This window comes from Seriola lalandi, unplaced genomic scaffold (assembly GCF_002814215.2).
Source record: "Seriola lalandi dorsalis isolate HSWRI2012SDOR001 ecotype SW California unplaced genomic scaffold, Sedor1 jcf7180002054659, whole genome shotgun sequence".
NCBI classification, from domain to species: Eukaryota; Metazoa; Chordata; class Actinopteri; order Carangiformes; family Carangidae; genus Seriola; species Seriola lalandi.
Genome location: NW_019525212.1, coordinates 221643 through 241591, shown reverse-complemented (window position 1 = coordinate 241591; position 19949 = coordinate 221643). Strand labels below are relative to the sequence as shown.

Sequence of the window (19949 nt, the reverse complement as noted above, 5' to 3'; positions counted from 1 at the left end):
CGGTGTCTACGCCCCTCTCTACCTGAGATCACTGGGTCACTTCCTGCAGAAACCTCCATGAGTCTGACTGAAGACCAGAGATGTGAACTGACCTGGACACTGTGCTGCTCTTCCCAGATCCTGTGGAGTTCATACTTCTTCCTCTCTCTTTATACTGACTCCTCTTCTGATCCGCCGCAAGACCAAAACTATACATAACACATTAACATGCACATACACAGGACGTTAACACGTACACACAGGGTAGAGAGAGGATAAACTGATTTATCAACTGTGTGGAACTTCATTTAATTAATCTAAGGGCCCCTGGATTATTCTTTAACATTTGGGTCATGTGATTAACTGCAAATTTGTCAGAAACTTGAAACTATTTTGGCACCTCGACCCTTGATTTTATGGCCGCGGTGTTATAAAGGGAAGTGCAGAGAGAAAACATAAAAGTGGACTCACCAAGATTCAGTTTTATTGTTACTGGACAGAAGATGGTTGGCTGCAGAGAAAAACAAGAAAACAAAAATTACTCACATACCAATAAAAAAAAACTTATAATATAATATGTATTTATCTGTCAATAATTACCATTTAATTAAAAAATGTCAGAAAATAGTGGGAAATGTCCTGCTAACAAGTTTACTACTGAAACTAGTACCCAAACCCAGCATTAATTGTATGGCCAAGGGGTATCATTAGCTAACTTCATTCTTTTGTAGGGTTTTATATTACATACCCGCATTACAAACAAAAAACACAACCACAAACCCTTAGTCATCATCCTCAAAGCCTTTTCTTTTGTAAAATCAAAAGTGAAGACATACAAGTATAAGCATTCAAACAGGGTTATGTCAGAACAAATAAACCAACATTTTTCCACATCATACTCTTAACATTAGGCCATGAACCATGAAGTGTTGAGGATGCTAACACTGGGATCTGTTTGTTTTAGCCTCAGTTTTTTCAGCCTGATTTCGTGTATGAAATGACAAAAGTGCATATTCAAGCCCCCTTTTTTTTTTAACCAGATTCTTCACTTTAAACGAGCCACCTAGAAGCAAAAATCAGCTAAGAAACAGCATTTTCAACCAATTCCCAGAGCAGATTTTTGCTTTTCTATAGCTATCTAGCTTTAACAGATAAAACCTTATGTTTTTTGTAAATCTGCTCTGACTTTGTAGGTAAAGCTGAGGCAGGTTAACCTTCATTCTTTCAGAGAAGTGAAAGTCATCACCAACTGGAGGTGTGACAGTTATTTTCTTTTCCAGTTAATGAGAACTTGTTGAGACCTGTCGTCCTGACATTGTCTGTCTGAGTGTGTCTCTCTTTTTCTACTCCATTTCAGCTGGATATTTTAAACCGTCTTTGAATGTACAATGTTTTTTTTCTCTGACAGACAGCGGCATTAAAGAAGACAAACATGGCGATGACATGCCGCCTTACACTAATTCACCCATCCAGTCCACCCTCACCCTTTAATTTACTAATTCACTTCCACCTTATTCCCACATTAACACTTAAATCCCCGCCCATCCTGTCTTTACAACATTACAACCCATTAGGATCAGTTCATACATGAGATTTCCAAAGAGGATAAAAGCCACTTCAGCCAAATCTCAAGATGACTCAACATCGCTCTCAACACGATGAAGGCACGAAAGGTAAGGACATAATAACCTGAGGTGAGGTTTAGGCGAACACAGGAAGTAGACAGAATTACTCAACTAAAGAGGCTGCTTAGGTTTTCAACAAATACAATACAATACTTAAAACCGTACCATTATCTTTTCATCCTGTGTCTTGTCCACATCAACACACAACCAGTTAGCTCATTTTAATCATTAAACCATTTCACAAAATTTAGATACAGCAAGAATGAATAGCAACTTGAACAGAGACAATCAGACACAGTTTTAAGTCACACTAAAAATCCCTAGACATTATTCTTGATCTTGACCTACAATATAAGATTACATGCATTCTTGTACACTTCTTGTTCCTAACTCCCACCCAAATGTTTCTCTACTAATTTTGTTACGTGATCACTTACTTAAAGCTGCTTATCAGTTTTCTTATTTTGAACATCTTGTATGTGACAAACCCACAGTTAATCATGATCCAACTGTAATTCCCCACACCTCTAAATCTACACTGTAGCGTCTTCAATCTCATCACTGTAGTTCAACAGGGACATGCTGATCAGCTGATCACCTCAATGTCAATTTAACAATCTGCCAGTACAGTTTTTATTGATATAAATCCGGTCAGCTTTTTGGTCTGAATCACAGCAGCTGGTGAAGCACAGTAGGCTGCGGCTGCTCATTGAATGTCAGACACATTTAATACACAGATCATACATTACACTGCTCATTATCAGGTTGTGAAATTTAATTAGGCTGCCACAAAAAACTGTACTGTTTCTGATACAATGAAGGATTCGAAAGGATTCAGATTTAGGTGGATTAACACAGGATTTGAACTTCAGCGTCTCTGCGGACTGATTCAAAGCACCTGGCTAGACGCTCTGTATGTCAGTTGGATGACTGCGTGCTTTTATTCCAAAGAAGGATGTGGCGTAACGTAGAAAACTAAAAACTGGAGATTGAATGAAGTTTGAACTTTAAGTGATACCTGTGAATCAGCAATAGGGGGTACGTTTTTTCCTCCAGTATCTAGTGACGAATTCATCTCTCATCCAGCTTCTTCAGGTCTAGTAACTGATGTGTACTGAAGACTAACTTGTAGAGACTTGGTGTGGAGCGTGACAAAGCTTTGTAACGGCGCTTGTACTGTTTATCAAGAAACTAAAACATTCAGGTTGGGGCGGGGGGGGGGGCTGATTTTACTGAACGATAAAATTAACTGTTAATTAATCATCAATTTCTTAATTATCAATTGTTTTAGCACCACATTTAGGTGACAACAGAGGAGCAGTTGCTATGGCGTAAGTTTTTTTTTAATCAAATTAGACAACATTAACTGCAGCTCCAGTGTAGAAACAGGGTGTTTCTGATCAGATCCACACAACCTCTGACCTCTCAGCCTCAACTCATTAGCATCTATTCAGTCCCTGATTCCAACAGCTGACCCTCAGACCACACACACACACACGCACACACACGCACACACACACGCACACACACACACACACACACACACACACACATACAGAGCCCCCACAACATGTCAGTGTTCAGGACTTCAACATAAAGTCATTACAGTCTATTGTGCACTCAATAACAAATACACCCTCTTGCTTCAGAGCCATTAGTGCAGTATTCACCGCAGATCAGAGGAATGATGAAAACACACATACACACCATGAGGACAGTCAGTCACGCATTCACTGGGTTTCCACACCTCTGTGACTGTTTACTTTTCCGTCATAAAGAAACAGGACTGAGGAATGAAGATGGAGCAGTGAATCACACAATGTTCTGTTGATTTTTCTGACACTGTTGTGTTTGTCAGACATCAGGAGTTGTTTTAACAAAACATCTTCAGGTTAAAAGTTCATCAAAAGTTGAAGAGTTTGTAAAAACACGTAGAAATAAGGGACGTGTCGATCCTAACTTTAAAACTGTATGATATTTTCTTTTGTTCAAAGAGTAATTCCTCAAGATTTTCAGTGCTAACACCAGCAGAGTTATAGGTAACCCACAGATCTCCTAAAATCACAATCAGTCAGCTTCTGCACAAAATGTGTCAGAGTTATAAAAAAAATAATGAACTTTTAAAAGCGTATTATTATCAATCAAAGAACAATATCACCAGTGATTTTGGTTTGAACAACTTTTCACTACTGTGGCTGTGGAAAAATCTATATGTCTGCCATCTGTTAATCAATTATTAATATGATCATCTATCTATCTTGATGTAATTTGTCCCCTGCGCTCCTGTATATGAAGCAGCTTCTCGTCATGAAACACCTTCTTTATTTTTATGAAGTGAAGCCTGGCAGCTGTTTCTCACATGGCATACTCTTCCAATGCAATAAACATGCGTATATCCAACACACCCTCTGCTCACTCCTTAGCTGACACTTGCTGCTGTTTTCAAAAGCCCCACCTCTATCCCGGCATTCACCTCAAAACTCCCGGTCTTATGCAACAGATGAATTCAGACGTCTCTCTGCAGTCTTCTAAGCCATAGTCAAAGTCTGTCTTTGTGAAACTGGCACCTCTTCCTTTATGTATTTATTTTTTGCAGGTGAATTTGCTTATCTATATCTCAGAACAATGTATTGTCATATTGTTTATTTATGGAGATATAGGGGTTGTTTAGATGGTATTAAATAATATAAATCTGCAGACAGACCTGCAGAGCTCCGCTACTGATTGACTGTTGACAACACAATTGACGATCACACTGGACTTCACTACCATTCAACACTTGAGCCGAAAGCATTGAGGGGGCGAGCAGACATGAGGGTTAAGACATAGTTTGTCACACTTCTCTATTTCCATTACAGTTAGGCTTTCAGTTAATGATTCGACTGACAACATGAAGTTAGAATCAGTGACTTCTTGAATAACGATTTAAATCATCGATATTTGGGGTCAAAATCAACTTTCTAATCTGACTGTGGGTAAAATGGAGAACTAGAGGATATACCAAAATGTCAAAATGCTCCTTGAGTTGGTTGCATCAGTTAAAATCCAGAATTAGAAGAACACAAGGGGAAACTGTTAACAATGAGCAGAAAAGTCTAATCTTGTTTGTATTGTGAGTTTTTTCTTGGTACTGACCTTCAGCTCCCAGTGAAAGGTCATCTTCAAAGCTGCAGCCGTTCCTCAGCGGTCCTGTTCTCACACAAACAGTGCACACACACACACACAAAGCAGTTAAGTTGTGAAATCTTTTCAGTAACATGTCCCCAGTAATATAGAGTAAGAGAAATTTCTCAACCAATTCTGACACGCCTGAGGTTAACCCGGCTTTAAAAAATATGCCGATTAGTCTCAAGTATTACTCATAAACTTCAGTGTCCTAACAGGCTGGTGTCCTCCCAATGTAATACACAAACAAAACGTATAGAAAATGTTGATTACCTCTGCTGGGAGAAGCACTCTGATCATCTAGGGAAGCTCCGAGGGGAGTCCTGGACATGGGACATTGTGACAGACAGAGATAGTTATACATCAACCCAAACCATAAACTGACTATTTAAAACATAAAGATCCAAAAGAGCGCTCTATCAGTGAAGTCAGGTCCTGTTAGCACAAAGTATATGTGGTAAAAAAAAACAGCTGCATCAATAAGCATCGTATCACACAATGCCTGTACCACACACCAGATATGCCACACATAAGAAGACTAGGGTAGACAGTGGCCAGGATGTGTCAACTTGCATCAACGTGCGTCTTCCAGAAGCCAGTGAGTGGGTTTACATAGAAAATATTCACCACCGGTGTTTCACCCTTATGCTTTTCTACTGTTGTCTACATCGGGCTAGCTGAAAAATGCCTTTAGCCCAACAGGTAAAGTGCTATCATAACCAGGCAAGGCAAGCTAACAACAAACCAGGCTACACCATCTATCCCTCCTGATCAAGATGGGAGTAATAATCCATGTTTATCCTAGACTACTTCCTGATTCCTGATATAAACCAAACTATACCATTAAAGTCACCCATGAAACTAAGTATCTAAAAACACACCAGATCAGGCTTAAACTTTGTTGTAATGAAGGACCCATCTATGCTATCACAACTTGACAGCCTATTGTTGGCTAAATGTTAGTCACGTGACAGCCAATAATGCAAGGCTAACTTCCTGTTATCTACTGAAAAGGATATGACGATATGAAGTATACTAGGATAAAGCCTAGTTTGGGCTAAGATAACAATATCCCAAAGTGTCTCAGGTTATCATTATTAACTATCCAAGCACTAACTGCTTGTCGGGCTAAGGTTAAGTAACCCAGGGCTAACTGCCAGGCTAAGGCTTACCCCTTCAGGCTAAGGCTAACTATCCCAGTACTAACTCATGTTAGGTGAAGGATAACTATGCCAGAGCTAACTGCATGTCAGGCTAAGTAACCCAGGATAACTGCATGTCAAGCTAAGGCTAATTAACCGCCATGGCTAACTACCCAAGCGCTAACTGTCTGTGAGGCTAAGGCAAAGTTACCCAGGCTCACTGTCTGCCAGGCTTGGGCTAACTATCCCAGGCTAACAGAGAGTCAGACTAAGGCTATCAAGCAAGGCTAAGACTAAGGTACTTTCCCAGTCCAACTCCTAGTCAGGCTAGGCTACATATTGTAGTCTGCTACTGACCAGGCAAGACTAAATATCACACACTAAATCCTGTTCTTGTTACCTATCCCAGGAGCTCTACTGACCAGACAAGCTGTCCCAGGCTAACTAGCTGACAGGTCAGACTAGTTGACAGTAGCAGTACGCTATGAGCAGGTCTGAGCTGCGGTCTACAGCCGGACGCTGGGAACACTGAGCTGTTATACAACCTGCAGCTCTTATCAATGGGACAAACTTCATGCCACCATTCAACACACACACACACACACACACACACACACACACACACACACACACACACACACACACACACACATGGTTGGTTGTGTAACAGTGCGCAGCCGCAGAGTTTACTAATCCTCCCACTTTCCACCAGCTGCCATGTTGGCCCCTGGCCTCTGTCTGGTGGCTGTTGCTATAGTAACCAGTGATTCTGATTCTGCTGGTCATGTTACCATGGTGATGTTGCCAAGGACACATCAGAACTGGAGAGTTCTGAGTGACAGTGGCTAATACTGTGTGTGTGTGTGATAACAGTGTTGACTCAGCAGGAGGAACCCCTCCTCTGTTTACCCTCCTTTCTTTTTTCTGCCTTCCTTTCCGTCTTCTGTCAGCTTCTTCCTTTCTTTATTTCTTCTCCTTCACTGCTCTATGTGCCCTATCTCTGGGCGTTGGTCTGCTTTGTGTGTGTGTCTGTGTGTGTGTGTGTGTGTGTGTGTGTGTGTGTGTGTGTGTGTGTTCTGTGTGTTGTATGTCTAGGCGTTGGCTGTGTGTTGGTTCTACATCAGCACCTGATAACACTGCTCCTAAATGCACACAACACTGGACACCAGGAAAACACATTGATAAACCAGTAAGCAAAAAAAACAGTTAGTCAGTCTGTCTCACAACCAGTCAGTCTGGATTTGAAGGACCATACTGCCTGTTTTTCATGAATTGCTATTTACACACATTCCTGCTGATCATCACTGAACCATCAGTGTTGTGTTTTTTTTTTATTTATTTCCTTCTTACAAGGAATCACTGGTTTCAGTTCATTACTAAGAAAATCAACCAGCAGCAACTTGAAACTGGCTCCAGGGAAATAATGTGTCACTGTCAAAATTTTGTCAGCTTTATTTAGATGTATCATCAAGTGCACATTGATCTGAAAAAAGAGGACATTAAAAAACATTGGTACGGTCCTTTAATCATGTGGTGAATGGATACTGTACCTGCATTCAATCAACCAGCTGGTGATGTTGTTAGAAACTTGCCCTGACAGACAGAGAGACAGATGATCATGTTAAAGTAATAAGCCAGCAGATGTTGAATGCAATAGTGATTACAACATGCTATAAAACTATTACATCAGTGCCAGACTCAGTACATATCTCAGCTGATTAAAAACATGGTACCAAGCAGGTTGCAATTCCACCACAGTTTAGTTAATGACCCACATGCATGTCCTGTTCTTACTGCTGTGGCTGCAACTAATGAGCATTTTTTTAATTATGAATCAATCTGTGACGTTATTTTTCAATATGTTGTTTGCAAAACATGAATTTCACAGTTTCACAGAGTGCAAGGTGATATTCTCAAATGTCCAGATTCGTCCCACCAACTGTCCTAAAATATAGTCTAAATGTGAATATGATAGAAAACAGGAAAGCAGCAGATCTTCACATTTGAAAGTTTGGTGTTTTGCTCAGTGGATGGCTAATACAATTAATCAATAATCAAAGTGTCAAACAGCTGTTTTAAATCAAAGACAGCTAATGGATAGTGGAGTTAAATTGACACAAAAATCATTGCAGTGAGAGTCATAAACATCTGAACCAATTTTCATGGCAATCCACTTAATAGAGGCATTTCACTCAAAACCACAAATGTAGAGATGCTAGAGGGAAAGTCCAGAAGGCTCACCACAATCACCAGTATTCATCTTCTGGGCACCGGGAATATATGTACCAAATTTCATGACACTCGATCCAATAGTTTGGACATATATGTATTTTATTTATTTTGATAAAAACAGGTTAATTAACAAAAACAAAAGCCTATAATCAGAACGACATGATGGAATTAATACACTACTGTAAATATTTGTCTGCTTTCACTTTGCGTTGTGTAATGTTGTTAAGAGTAATACCACAATATCAATGTTGTGATATTAACAAATGTACATATAACTTGATATAAGAATTAATCTGTGCCGCCTAGCCATACCCTGCACACGTCCCTTCTTCAGCGGTATTGTAATTGTATTGCTCGAGAAGTTGAGGTTTTCCCATTCACGACAATCCAATCAGAGTTTTGTCAGAGCAGAATCTAGTGGACATTGGAGGAACTGCAGCTTGGCACATTTCAGCATTAAGCCGTGTTTTTATTACAAGCGTACAACAAGGGGCTTGCCTTGCACGTTGGTCGGCACAGTATTTACCCCGATGAAACTTCCAGGGACACTGATATTAACAGCACCATCTTAGCTACAATGCTAATGTCGCTAACAGTCGATTTCTACGTTTCAGAGACTTAAACAGTGGGTTTTTGAGGCCACGATATCTATACTTAAAGAGTTACAAAAATCTACCAATGTTTGTCTTATGATGTACATAAACATACATTTTTTTGAAAAGGATCCTTTTAATTAAGTTGTAAATAAACTGAGACGGAGACATGTACTGAATGGCAGATTTTCCAGCTGAAGATCTCTGGTGGACAAACTATGTAATGGAGACACTGTTTTTCAGTTGCCTCAAATACAATACACCATACAATTGGCCTTTCTGTCTGGCAATTTCATGTTACTTATTAGCTGACATATGGTGATACTGATATAACTGTGAGAAGATAAAAATGTCTGACAATAGGCCCTATTCAGCACTCAGCTAAGGATGCTGCTGGATGGCAGACAGATACCAGTGAATATTGGATGCCCATGTAATACAAAGTTAATGTGAAATATTTTGTTATTTTAAAAATACAGTTAACATTGAGAATATCCCCGGTTACAAAACTGCTTTAGTGACAGTTCAGCTCAGTCTAACCTGGTTCCTCTGAGGGTCTCTGTGCATCCCCGTCTCTCTGGCTCTGTTGGGGCCCCTGAGAGCCACGGCGCTCTTGTTCTGATTTTTGCCAGATGGAGTCTTTGCTCTGGGCCCAGGCCCGGCGCCGCAGACAGGCTATGCTGCACTCTGACTCCTCTCTGGTGTCTGAGGATCAATCGAGCAAATAATCTGTCTGTCAGCCTGACAAGTGTGAAGTCATCAATCGGGTTTGGCAGGTATTCAACCTGACAAACAGAAACTACAACTGATTCAAAGAAAAAACACAAGAGTGGAGCTGAGCGATCACACGCGTCAGTCCCCGCCTGCATATCTAGGTCAACTAACTGTTCTTTCCATCCACCAGTTTGATAAGGAACGATAAAGACATGACTGAGCCAGCATTAATGACAATGTAAAATCACATTGTGTTTCAATACTGTATGTTCAAAGACACACAGTGGCAAGGTGAATCTGTGTGAGACTGTCACCTGAAGTTCACCTTTGATGAATTAGGACACATGAAAACAACAGCAAGCCAGAGTTTCACCTATTTTTTTTCATACAACTGAATTGTCATTTAGTCAAGTTTGCATTCATACTATTATTACAGATGCTGGATCTTTCAACCTTTCATTTGTTACTTTTAGCAAATTACTTCAGTGTATCCATGACATTTAGCCAACTATTTCAACTGCTAATCCATTAGTTTTAGGTCAAATTTAAGGTGTTTAAGTAAGACAACCCACCTGAAGCAGCACTCGTGTCTATTTCCATAGCTCCACTCTCCATATCTACCTGTCTGTGTGTCTGGTTGGGGTCAGTCAGTCAGAGAAGACTGACGACTCTACAGCAACATCAGCAACAGGTAACACACCTGGAGAGGGAGAGAGAGAGAGAGAGAGAGATGTTACAAAGTCATATGCAGGTCATATGAAAGCAAGGCAGCTATAGATGGCAGGAGGCAGCAAGGCAAATGCACAGCAAAGACAAACTTGAGACAGCAAGGAGCAATTGAGTTTTTACTGCTGAGAAAACTGACCATCAATTAACTTCTAGAAGTGTCTCCCACACAAACAGTGTGTGTCGCATCCTGGAGGGAGGAAGCAGAGTAAAGATGGTTTTTGGTGAGATGAGAAGTTGAGAAGTGGACTTAATTATTGATGAGTTACCCACACTGAGAACCAGCTGAGATTACACACACACACACACACACACACACACACACACACACACACACAGGTTTGGAAACACGGATGTTGTGAAACTCACTAAAGGAAAAATACTTTAAACAGCAGTGTATATTAGCAGCTATAATTAGAATGACATTACATATCAAATGACAATGTTAAAACAATGTGACAATCATAGTGACGATCCGGCAGAAAATTACCACCTGAACCTGCAGCTTCAGAGCTTCACAGTGAGTTTCAGCTCTCTGCAGACAGACACAGACACAGCCTGATACATCCCTCAGGAGCAGGTAGAGACCAAAAACAGAGCTAAAAGAGAGTAACTCTTGAGTTAGAAAGTTGAGCAACTAACTATTACATTAATCAGGTGGACACAGACACCACTCCAGATGAATGCTAATGTTGCTCCATAACCTCTGAGCAATTGTGCACTAAGAAGTTCGCTTTATGAACAACTTGTTTCCACTGACATCACAAAAGAAAAACAGTTATCGGAGGCTTAAATTATATTTTCTATATGATATACTGTATGTACAGTATGTTGCATTTGTAATTTGGAAATATTTTTATGTAATTATGATGTTATACAGAAAATATCTAGATGATTTCATACATTTATATTTAATGGTCTTTACAATGTGTTCATGATGATACTGGAGGTCTTTCTTGCCTGTTAGTTACCTGTAGTTTATTTGAGTGTTTTCATTTCATCATATTTTACAGAGATATCACCCAGTCTCAATTAATTGGATTTGTTTCAGCTAAAATGAACCTGTCATAATGATTAACAAGTCTTTTTTTAATGTACTCTTTAGTGCTTTGTCCATGTCAGCCTGTTAATGTTGCAGCACTGCTCTCCTTTACGAGAGCCAGGCAACAGCATTTCACTGCATATGCAAATGAAAAGTGAATGTGTGAATGTGAACGCTCACTACCCCCGGACAATTCAAGACAACGATCTCAAACCGCTTCATCTCAGTGTGAAAATGTTTTCATTGAGTATGTCCTCTTTTTCATTTTTAACTGTGTATTTCTATGTACCTTGAAATTACTGTAAATGAGGGAAACCTCAGGTTCAAATGAATAATAACAAATAAGAAAAATGATTTTGATGCACAGATCAGACACAGGGGTTGTTAAAAATGCAGATGCTAGCTTTTGTTAGCATGAGGTTTAGCTGGTTTAAATGGTTCTGCCAGCAGGTCACACCAGTTGTCACAAATTAACATCAATTCTGTGAAACTTGATCACAGACAAAAGTAAGCTTGTCTGTTCATGTTGTGCACCTGCACTCAGCCAAAAAGCAGAGAAAAGAACTCAATCGTCACATTTGAGGAGCTGGAGCCAGTAAAAGAATTTTGCAATCAGTCAGAAAATGTCAGTTTGTCAGTCGGTCCAACGCTGAAATATCTCAACAACTATGTGATGGATAGCCATGAAATTTTATAGAGACATTTATGTTCCCCAGAGGACGAATCCTACTGACTTTGTTGAGCCCTTGACTTTTCCTTTAGTGCCACAATGAGGTTCACATTTTCTGCTTTTGAGTAAAATGTTTCAATAACTATTGACTGGACACTTGTTATTGTTAAATTTTTCCAATACTAAAGTTTGTGACCTAGAAAATGTGGATGGGAGTGCTATTAGCTACATGCTAATAGCTAAACTAAGATGTGAATATGATAAACGTTATACCTGCTCAGTATCAGCATGTTACTGTCACTAGCACTAGCCGCTGGCATGACTGCAGACGCCTCAGTCTTGCTGACAGATGAATGACTCAGTTGTCAAAAATGTTGGTGATTACTTTTCTGTTGAGTCACTGATTATTCAAGTAAATGTTCCAGCACTAACAATAATGATCTAACAACATAGTATATTGTCAGTAGTGACTCTGAGTAACTTAAATAATGACGTTTGAAGACGTCACCTTGGACTCTGAGAAGTTGTGAAGGGCATTTCTCTCCTTTTCCTGACATTTTATACACCAAAGGATTAATGGGTTAATTGCAAACATAATCAATAGGTTTAATGTTTAAATGTTAGTAGCAGCCTTTCAATTTCTTTTGGCACTAACTCTCTCAGCTCAGTCTCTCAGCCAGCTGTTCAGGGACACAGTCACAAAGTCATTTACTGAAATGAAACTCCACGTGAATTTATGAACAATAACAAAAGGCAGACGAGAAAATGAGGAGATGAAAAGAAAAAAACTAAAGCACCAAGGTAAATATAAAATAATACATATGGGGCCACTGAACAGAGGAGAAAAGGATGGAGAGGAAGAAGGACAAAAAAAAAAGATTACCGTGCAGCCAAATCCAAATGAGAACGTGTGAAACAGGAAACAAGTGTTTAGAATTAAGAACAGAACAACTTCCTGTCCATGAGAGAGAGAGATGGGGGAGTGAGGGAGGGATAGGGTTATTTATAGATTACTCATGTAAATGCAAAACAAACTGGAATGTCAGAAAGCAACAAAATACGCAGACTGTGAGCAGGGAGTGAGTCTTCTGCAGCTGTCTTCAATGCACATGAGGGAAAACATCAGGGGTAGTGATGAGCTGGTCAGCTGGTTTTCACCCTCATCGCAGCCCTCTTATGTTATCTGTCTCTAAATATCAACCACTCAGCTCCTGCAGACTTAAAAGGTGGCTATAAAGAGCGTGTAGTGTCGGTAAAGGATTAAATGGTGAAAAAAAACATCTGGGTATTGAACATCTGGTTACTCTGTGGTATGTACCACAGAGTATCAACATTTTTCTAAAAAGTACTAAAAGTTGGCATGCAATGTCTACCCAAACATTTCCTAATTCAAATAATAATTTCGCTGATCTTAGACTATGTTGTAAATATGTTTATATAGTGCTGTGTGCTGAACCAGGTTTTCATCAAGGATCTCTATGTACTTTGCTCTGTTCAGCTTTCCCTCCACCCTGACCAGCCACCCTGCTGCTGAAAAACACCACTGCACATGATGCTGCCACCACCATGCTTCACTATTGGGATGGTGCTGGGCAGGTGGTGAGCGGTGCGTGGTTTCTGCCAGAAATGACGCTTGGTTTCATCAGACCAGTGAATCTCTATTTAGGTGCTTTTTGCAAACTCCAAGCAGCTTTCATGTGTTTTACTGAGGAGAGGCTTCATCTGGACACTCTGCTATGTGAGTGTTGCAGTGATGGTTGTCCTTCTGGAAGTTTCTCTCATCTCCACACAGGATCTCTGGAGCTCAGCCAGAGTGACCATCGGGTTCTTAGTCACCTCTCTTGCAAAAGCACTTCTCCTCCGATTGCTTAGTTTGGCCGGGCGGCCAGCTCCAAGAAGAGTGCTGGTTGTTCCAAACGTCTTGTATTTAAGAATTATGGAGGTCACTGTGCTCTGTGCAGAAATGTTTTGTAGCCTTTCCCAGATCAGTGCCTCAAAACAATCCTCTCTCTGAGCTCTGCAGGCAGTTCTTTCCATGAACTGGTTTTAATGTCGTGGCTGATCGGTGTATATATGTCAAGCAATACAACAAAATAACGAATTCTACACACTGCAGGGAGCACTCAAGAAAAGCCAAAGATACAAGCATAACAAATCAATATCAGTTAAGTCAAACTGTTGGAGAAGACAAGGTGCGAAGGGTATAAACAACCTTCTGTTTATGATTCAGCCCTGAGAAGTAACCAGAGCTGAGAGCCAATTAGATTAGAAAGATAATCTGCAGCTATTTTGATAATCAACTCTTAGTTTCAGCTGTTTTTCAAGCAAAAATAGTGAAAAATTCCAGCTTTTCTTTCATTGGAAACTAAATATATTGGGGTATTTGGACTTTAGGTCTAACACAAGACTTTCGTGACTTTAGATAATTGTTGAGTTTACAAAGACTGGATTAATTAAAAAAATAACTGGCAGATAAAGCATTAAAGAAAACAAACGTTAGGTGCAGTTGTGTGATCAGTGCACTGTTAAAGTGATGGACTAATAATAAGCTATTTTAGTGTCTAATCATTTTATTTTTACTGTACTATATAAATCAGTTAATCTACTTTAAAATGAGTAGAACAATTATTCGATTTTCAAAGATTTTACACATTGATTTTCTGTTGATTGATTCATGGACTGATCGTTGCAGCTCTACATTATGTAAGCAAGTATAAATCTGTTTTATGGACTCTTGCAATGAAGTATTAAAAAATGTCTGTTGTAAAAAATGGTCTTTTTTCTCTGTTTAATATCATTGTAAACTGAATGTCCCTGAGAGAGGATGACCCACTGACTGTATGAATACCCAGCCTGTCGGAAAGTTAACCTGCCGGCTCTGACAGAAACCAGACTCACAGTTCGCGACTGTATGAATGAAATCACACTGTTACAGACGATTTCCTGCAGCCTGAACACAGCAAACACTCCAGCTGCTCCAACACTCGAAGCCTCTCATCGCTGACAGAGATCACGGCAAACACAGTTGAAGAGCAGCGTGAAAGTGGGACACAGAGTCTGTTTACATCACTTTTACGTCATTGTTACAGCAAACTGCGGGATGACACGCTAGAGGATCAGAGAGAAGCCGAACAAAGGCTCCACTTATTTGTGGCAGTTTATGTTTCTGCTCCACAAAATGCTGAACTTTCTTCTCCACTGCTTTAATACTGTTTAACTTTAGTTGCTTTACAAATCAAGATTCTTCATACAAAACATATGAAGAAATAAAATATGATGCACTGTTAAAAGAACTTAACTACTAGTGTGTAAAAATGTATCTTAATGGTTAATCAGTTAGTTGATCTGTTAAATATTAATGCAAAACTAATGATTATCTGATAATATAGCCCTATTATAGAAGTATAGTGTGGTGTAGTAGTATATACTGTATATCATATGCTATATACACTCACAGGACTCGTGTCTCAACCCAAAACAAACTGAACTATGTCAGTATTAAAGCTAAAAAGACTGGTCAAATTGATCAGTCAAACCATGGACCATTATCTTGATAATCAATAAATCATTTCAATAATTTCCCAGATATTCTCTAGTTCAAGCTTCTACAAATGTGATGATTCGGTGCTTTTCTTTGTCACATATGATAGTAAATTGAATATATTTGAGTTTATTCAATTATTCCAGCAATTTGAAAAGCTTGCACTCTGGGAAATTACAGTTGCCATTTTCTATTGTTTTCTGATATTTTATTGACTAAACAATTAATTGATCAATCAAGAGAATAATCAACAGATTAATCGAAAGTGAAAATAATCAAATAATCATTAGTTGCAGGAACCAGAAACAATTCAAGAATATTAACACGACACTGCCAGCAACATGTTCGCAGAATGGTTAAAGAAAGAAGAAGGTGTTTCAGCGTTCATCTGAGCATCAAACTGCCCAACAGTATATAAAGTGTTTCATAATCAGCTACAACAATAAAATCACACTAACACATTTATGCATCAGTAATAATCACCTAATATACATATTATTACTTCTGATCCATCAGGTACATTACGTGCAAGACTTTTAATTTATTGGAGTATCTTTACAATGTGGTGCAATAACAGGAGAGTTCTTGTTTCGCTTTTGGTATTAACAGCTAAGAATAATCAATAATGAAAATAGACATTAGTCACGGCCCTACAAGCCAAAAAAAGGTTGGGTACAAGTGCATTATAAGTCACGCAGGGGTGAAGTGAAAGCCGTCAGGTGGCTGAGTGTTTGAACGACACAGATAACATTGAAAAATATCTAGAAAACATCCAGATGCAGTGGCAGAGAAAGTATTTAAATTGGTTACTCAAGTAAAAGTATATAAATATGACCGCATTATGCTCCATTTCAAGGCGAAGTCCTGCATTCAAAAACTACAAATTCAGAAGTATTAGGAACAAAATGTACTTTTGTTTCATTGTTACTGATGCATTAAAAGTACTATCAGCAGTACTTTTAATATTGTAGTTGGTCGAACTGAAAATATTTAACAACCTTAATTACGAGCAGTTTCATCTCACAATGCTATAATACTATAATACTATAGTACTAGTAATATTTCCCTCTGAAATGTACTGAAGTAGAAGTACAGTAGTGGTGGAAGAAGTACTCAGACCCTTTACTTAAGTAAAGCAATATTACTGTGTACAAATACTGCAATAAAAGTAAAAGGCATCCATTCAAATGTTACTTGTTTAAAAATGCATAAGTATTAGCAGTAAAATGTACTCACAGTGTTAAAAGTAAAGGTACTCATCACACATCAGTACAGATGCAATAGTGCGTTAACTTTACCCTGCACCCATGTGTAGGAAACCATTGGGTCACCAATCAAATCCAAGACAAGGGGTTATTTTGTCTTAGCACTAAAATCATATTTTATTTGGGTTAAAATAACCCGACAGTAATATAAATATTCTTTTTTTTAAATGAGTAAAAATAACCCATTGGTTATTAACCTTTTTATCCAGTGTGGCAAAGCTGCGATAGTAACAATGTGTAAGGAGCATTTTATGCTGTTGCTGGTGTAAACTGAACTAAACTTAATCTTTAAACTGGCGGGTCAATTAAACAATATACTGTGGCATTGCACTGTATTTTGTAAGCTCATCATAGCCTTTGTAACTTGACCCAGTTACTAGTGCTGTTAAATAATATAAATAAATGTAGTGCAGTAAAAAGAACAATATATTTCCCTCTGAATTTGAGTGGAATAAAAGTAGAATTAAATATTCAAGTACAAGTACCTCTAAAGTGTACTTAAGCACTGAACCTGAGTAAATGTACTTAAGTACTTTGCACCATTGTCCAGCTTCACTGTTTCTGATGAAGCAAGTGAATGTTTCCTCTTTCTAAAGAGCCGAACAGCTTGTTTGTCAACACACAACAAGTTTCTGTAACACACACACACACACACACACACACAAACACACACACACACACACACCAGTGGTGGAGAGTAACTAAGTACATTTAAGTACTGTACTTCAGTACAGTTTTAAAGTACTTTTACTATACTTGAGAATTTAATTTTGCTTAATACTTCTACTCCACGACAGTTCAGAGGAAAATTGTATTTTACTTCATTACATTTATTTTAAAGCTTTAGTTACGATTTACTTTGTAGATTCAGATTATGAATTCAAAATATGGTCACAATAACAAATACATTGTGATGTATTATTATAAGTACACTACTCAACAGTAGATAAAGTAATTGAGTGAGTAATAAAAATTATTCCCACCAAATGATTTACACATGAATGCATCATTAATTATAATTCAGTAAAATAATATGAGTCTTTCTGAAATGAGAATTCAGCACAAAGAGTGGCTTTTACGTTTAGTACTTTAAGTCTAATTTGATGCAGAATATTTACTTGGAATTGTGTTTCTACACCGTTGTATTGCTAAATTTAGGCCTAGTTCAGTAAAACATCTGAGCACTTCTTCCACCACACACACACACATAGTAATGAAGCCACATCTGAATCTTTAAATATCCGCTGTATAAACATCATTCAATAGCGCTTTGATTTTGATTCCTAATATAAAGTAAAACGAGCCCTTTTACACTATCGCGTTACATGCATAGCTCCATTTCTCTCTGAGCTCACACTGTCTTGTTTATCCTGTTTAGCTGTTCCTGCTGTTTGACACGCAGGAACAGCACTGACAGCGGTCGTAGTAAAACTCTCTACAGCTCCAAACACCAGCAGCAGCAGGACTTTCACCTGCAGCGGTACAACCAGCCGTATCATGATCAGTACCGCGAGCGGTCAATGCGACTCACCGTCATGTTTCTCCGCAGTTTGTATCTCAGCTCCCAAACTGTCCAACTTGTCCAAACTTTTCTAAAAACACTCCAACATTCCTGCTTCCGCTTCCTGAAATCACCCGCAGCAGCAGCAGCAGCAGCGGCAGCGGCGGCGGCGGCAGCGTGGACGGAGAGGAGGCGGAGGGGAGGCGTGTCCTCAGCGGCCTGCGGCGGAGGAACAGCGACACCTGCCGGGCTGAGGGTGTGCACACGACACAGTCGTACACAAGAAAACAAGCTTATGCAAGATAGTTAAAGATGATAATAGTTATGGGGACAGTATCAGAACCCATCCACTGTCTGAACCAGCATGTAAACAAATGTGAAGTGGTTATTAGGTTGGTCTGCATTAAAAAAAAATCTCAGCATATTTTAGCCCTATTTTCTCTACATGGGTCAATACTCTGTAAAGCTTCCTCTACATTATTTTACACATTTATACAACATTTTTTTCTATCACCATTTTTTAGACCTTCATCACACCCTGACAAAAGTGGAGAGTCCTCCTGCCTTTGAACCTTAAATGCACAATACAATACAATCTAATATACCTCTATTATATATACATTACATTGCACTCCCTATCCGTATGTAACAGTTTATCTCCATGTTATAGATGAACAGAAAAATAAATAACCAAAATAATAATTAATAACTTATTCACTAATAATATATGAGTGTTGTAAATCCTGTCAGTGCCTTAAATGTGTGCAAGTGTACATAGGAGAAATGGTGCTGTTTCAAAGGCAAAGAGTGGTCACGTTTTCACAATGGAAGATATACCTGAATCGTTAAAGAAAGAAAGAAAGAAAGAAAGAAAGAAAGAAAGAAAGAAAGAAAGAAAGAAAGAAAGAAAGAAAGAAAGAGAATGTGTAGGGTGAGCTTTGATTTTACCTGCAGTACCTATATTTAACCATCAGATGGAAATCAAACACCATTAAACTAAGGGCTGCTCAGCTGATTAAATCTTCCAGTGCAGGTACCAACACTGTTAAACAACTAACCTCCAGTTATTACACTGATGTTCTCTGATGCTTTTAAAGGTTTGTTCAAATTAGTTAATGAAAACTTTATTTTGTCTATTCCAGAAAGTTGATCAAGTTAAATGTTATGGATTGACTGTGAGCTCTTACAAAAGAAATTAATAATTAAATAAATAAACAAATAAATAAATAAATAAGTGATATACTGTTTTTTGTTGTTGTGGGTTTTTTTGTTTATTTATTTGTTTGTTTATTTGTTTGTTTGTTTGTTTTAAAAAGGAAGAAAAAAGAAAAAAAGCTTTCATGTCTATATGTTATGTTTTCACTTAACACTTCTCTGATCTTTCTTCTTAAGACAGCGTCTCTCTTTCAACCATTGTGTTATTTGTTCTTTTGCATTGTTGTGTTGTGTCTTGTTTTGTTTTCTGTTTGTGTATGTTTTCACTTTAAATCCCCTATATGGCATTTTATACATCATATGAATATTAAATACATGGTTTATAACACATTATAATGTAGTAAGTAGATATAAGTGTTTACCAATGTTTTTGTCAACATTTTAACTTCTGCTCTGGACACCCATGAGTGGAGGCTACTGTATAAACAGTGTGTGTGTGTGTGTGTGTGTGTGTGTGTGTGTGTGTGTGTGTGTGTGTTGAGTTTTCATTGGATACTGAGTTCTTTGTATGAATAGGGTAATCTGACCTTCTACACACA

General features: G+C 38.5%; 1 protein-coding gene across 3 annotated transcripts in view; it reads right to left on the bottom strand.

Moving 5' to 3' along the window:
• The window catches only part of itprid2 (ITPR interacting domain containing 2), a 43622-nt gene extending 25264 nt beyond the window's left edge, over nucleotides 1-18358 (bottom strand). For 2 of the 3 annotated variants that reach the window (XM_087177872.1, XM_023420881.2), the window contains exons 1-9: nucleotides 18226-18358; nucleotides 10316-10366; nucleotides 10023-10150; nucleotides 9277-9441; nucleotides 7462-7504; nucleotides 5043-5092; nucleotides 4740-4793; nucleotides 451-490; nucleotides 93-188 (exon numbers count right to left, since the gene is read on the bottom strand). In XM_087177872.1, coding sequence (XP_087033998.1) covers nucleotides 93-188; nucleotides 451-490; nucleotides 4740-4793; nucleotides 5043-5092; nucleotides 7462-7504; nucleotides 9277-9441; nucleotides 10023-10065 — 491 coding nt within the window. In that variant the 5' untranslated portion in view covers nucleotides 10066-10150; nucleotides 10316-10366; nucleotides 18226-18358. The remainder of the gene's footprint in view (nucleotides 1-92; nucleotides 189-450; nucleotides 491-4739; nucleotides 4794-5042; nucleotides 5093-7461; nucleotides 7505-9276; nucleotides 9442-10022; nucleotides 10151-10315; nucleotides 10367-18225) is intronic. The other variant, XM_023420883.2, reaches the window with a different exon arrangement.
• Between the last annotated feature and the right edge of the window lie 1591 nt (nucleotides 18359-19949).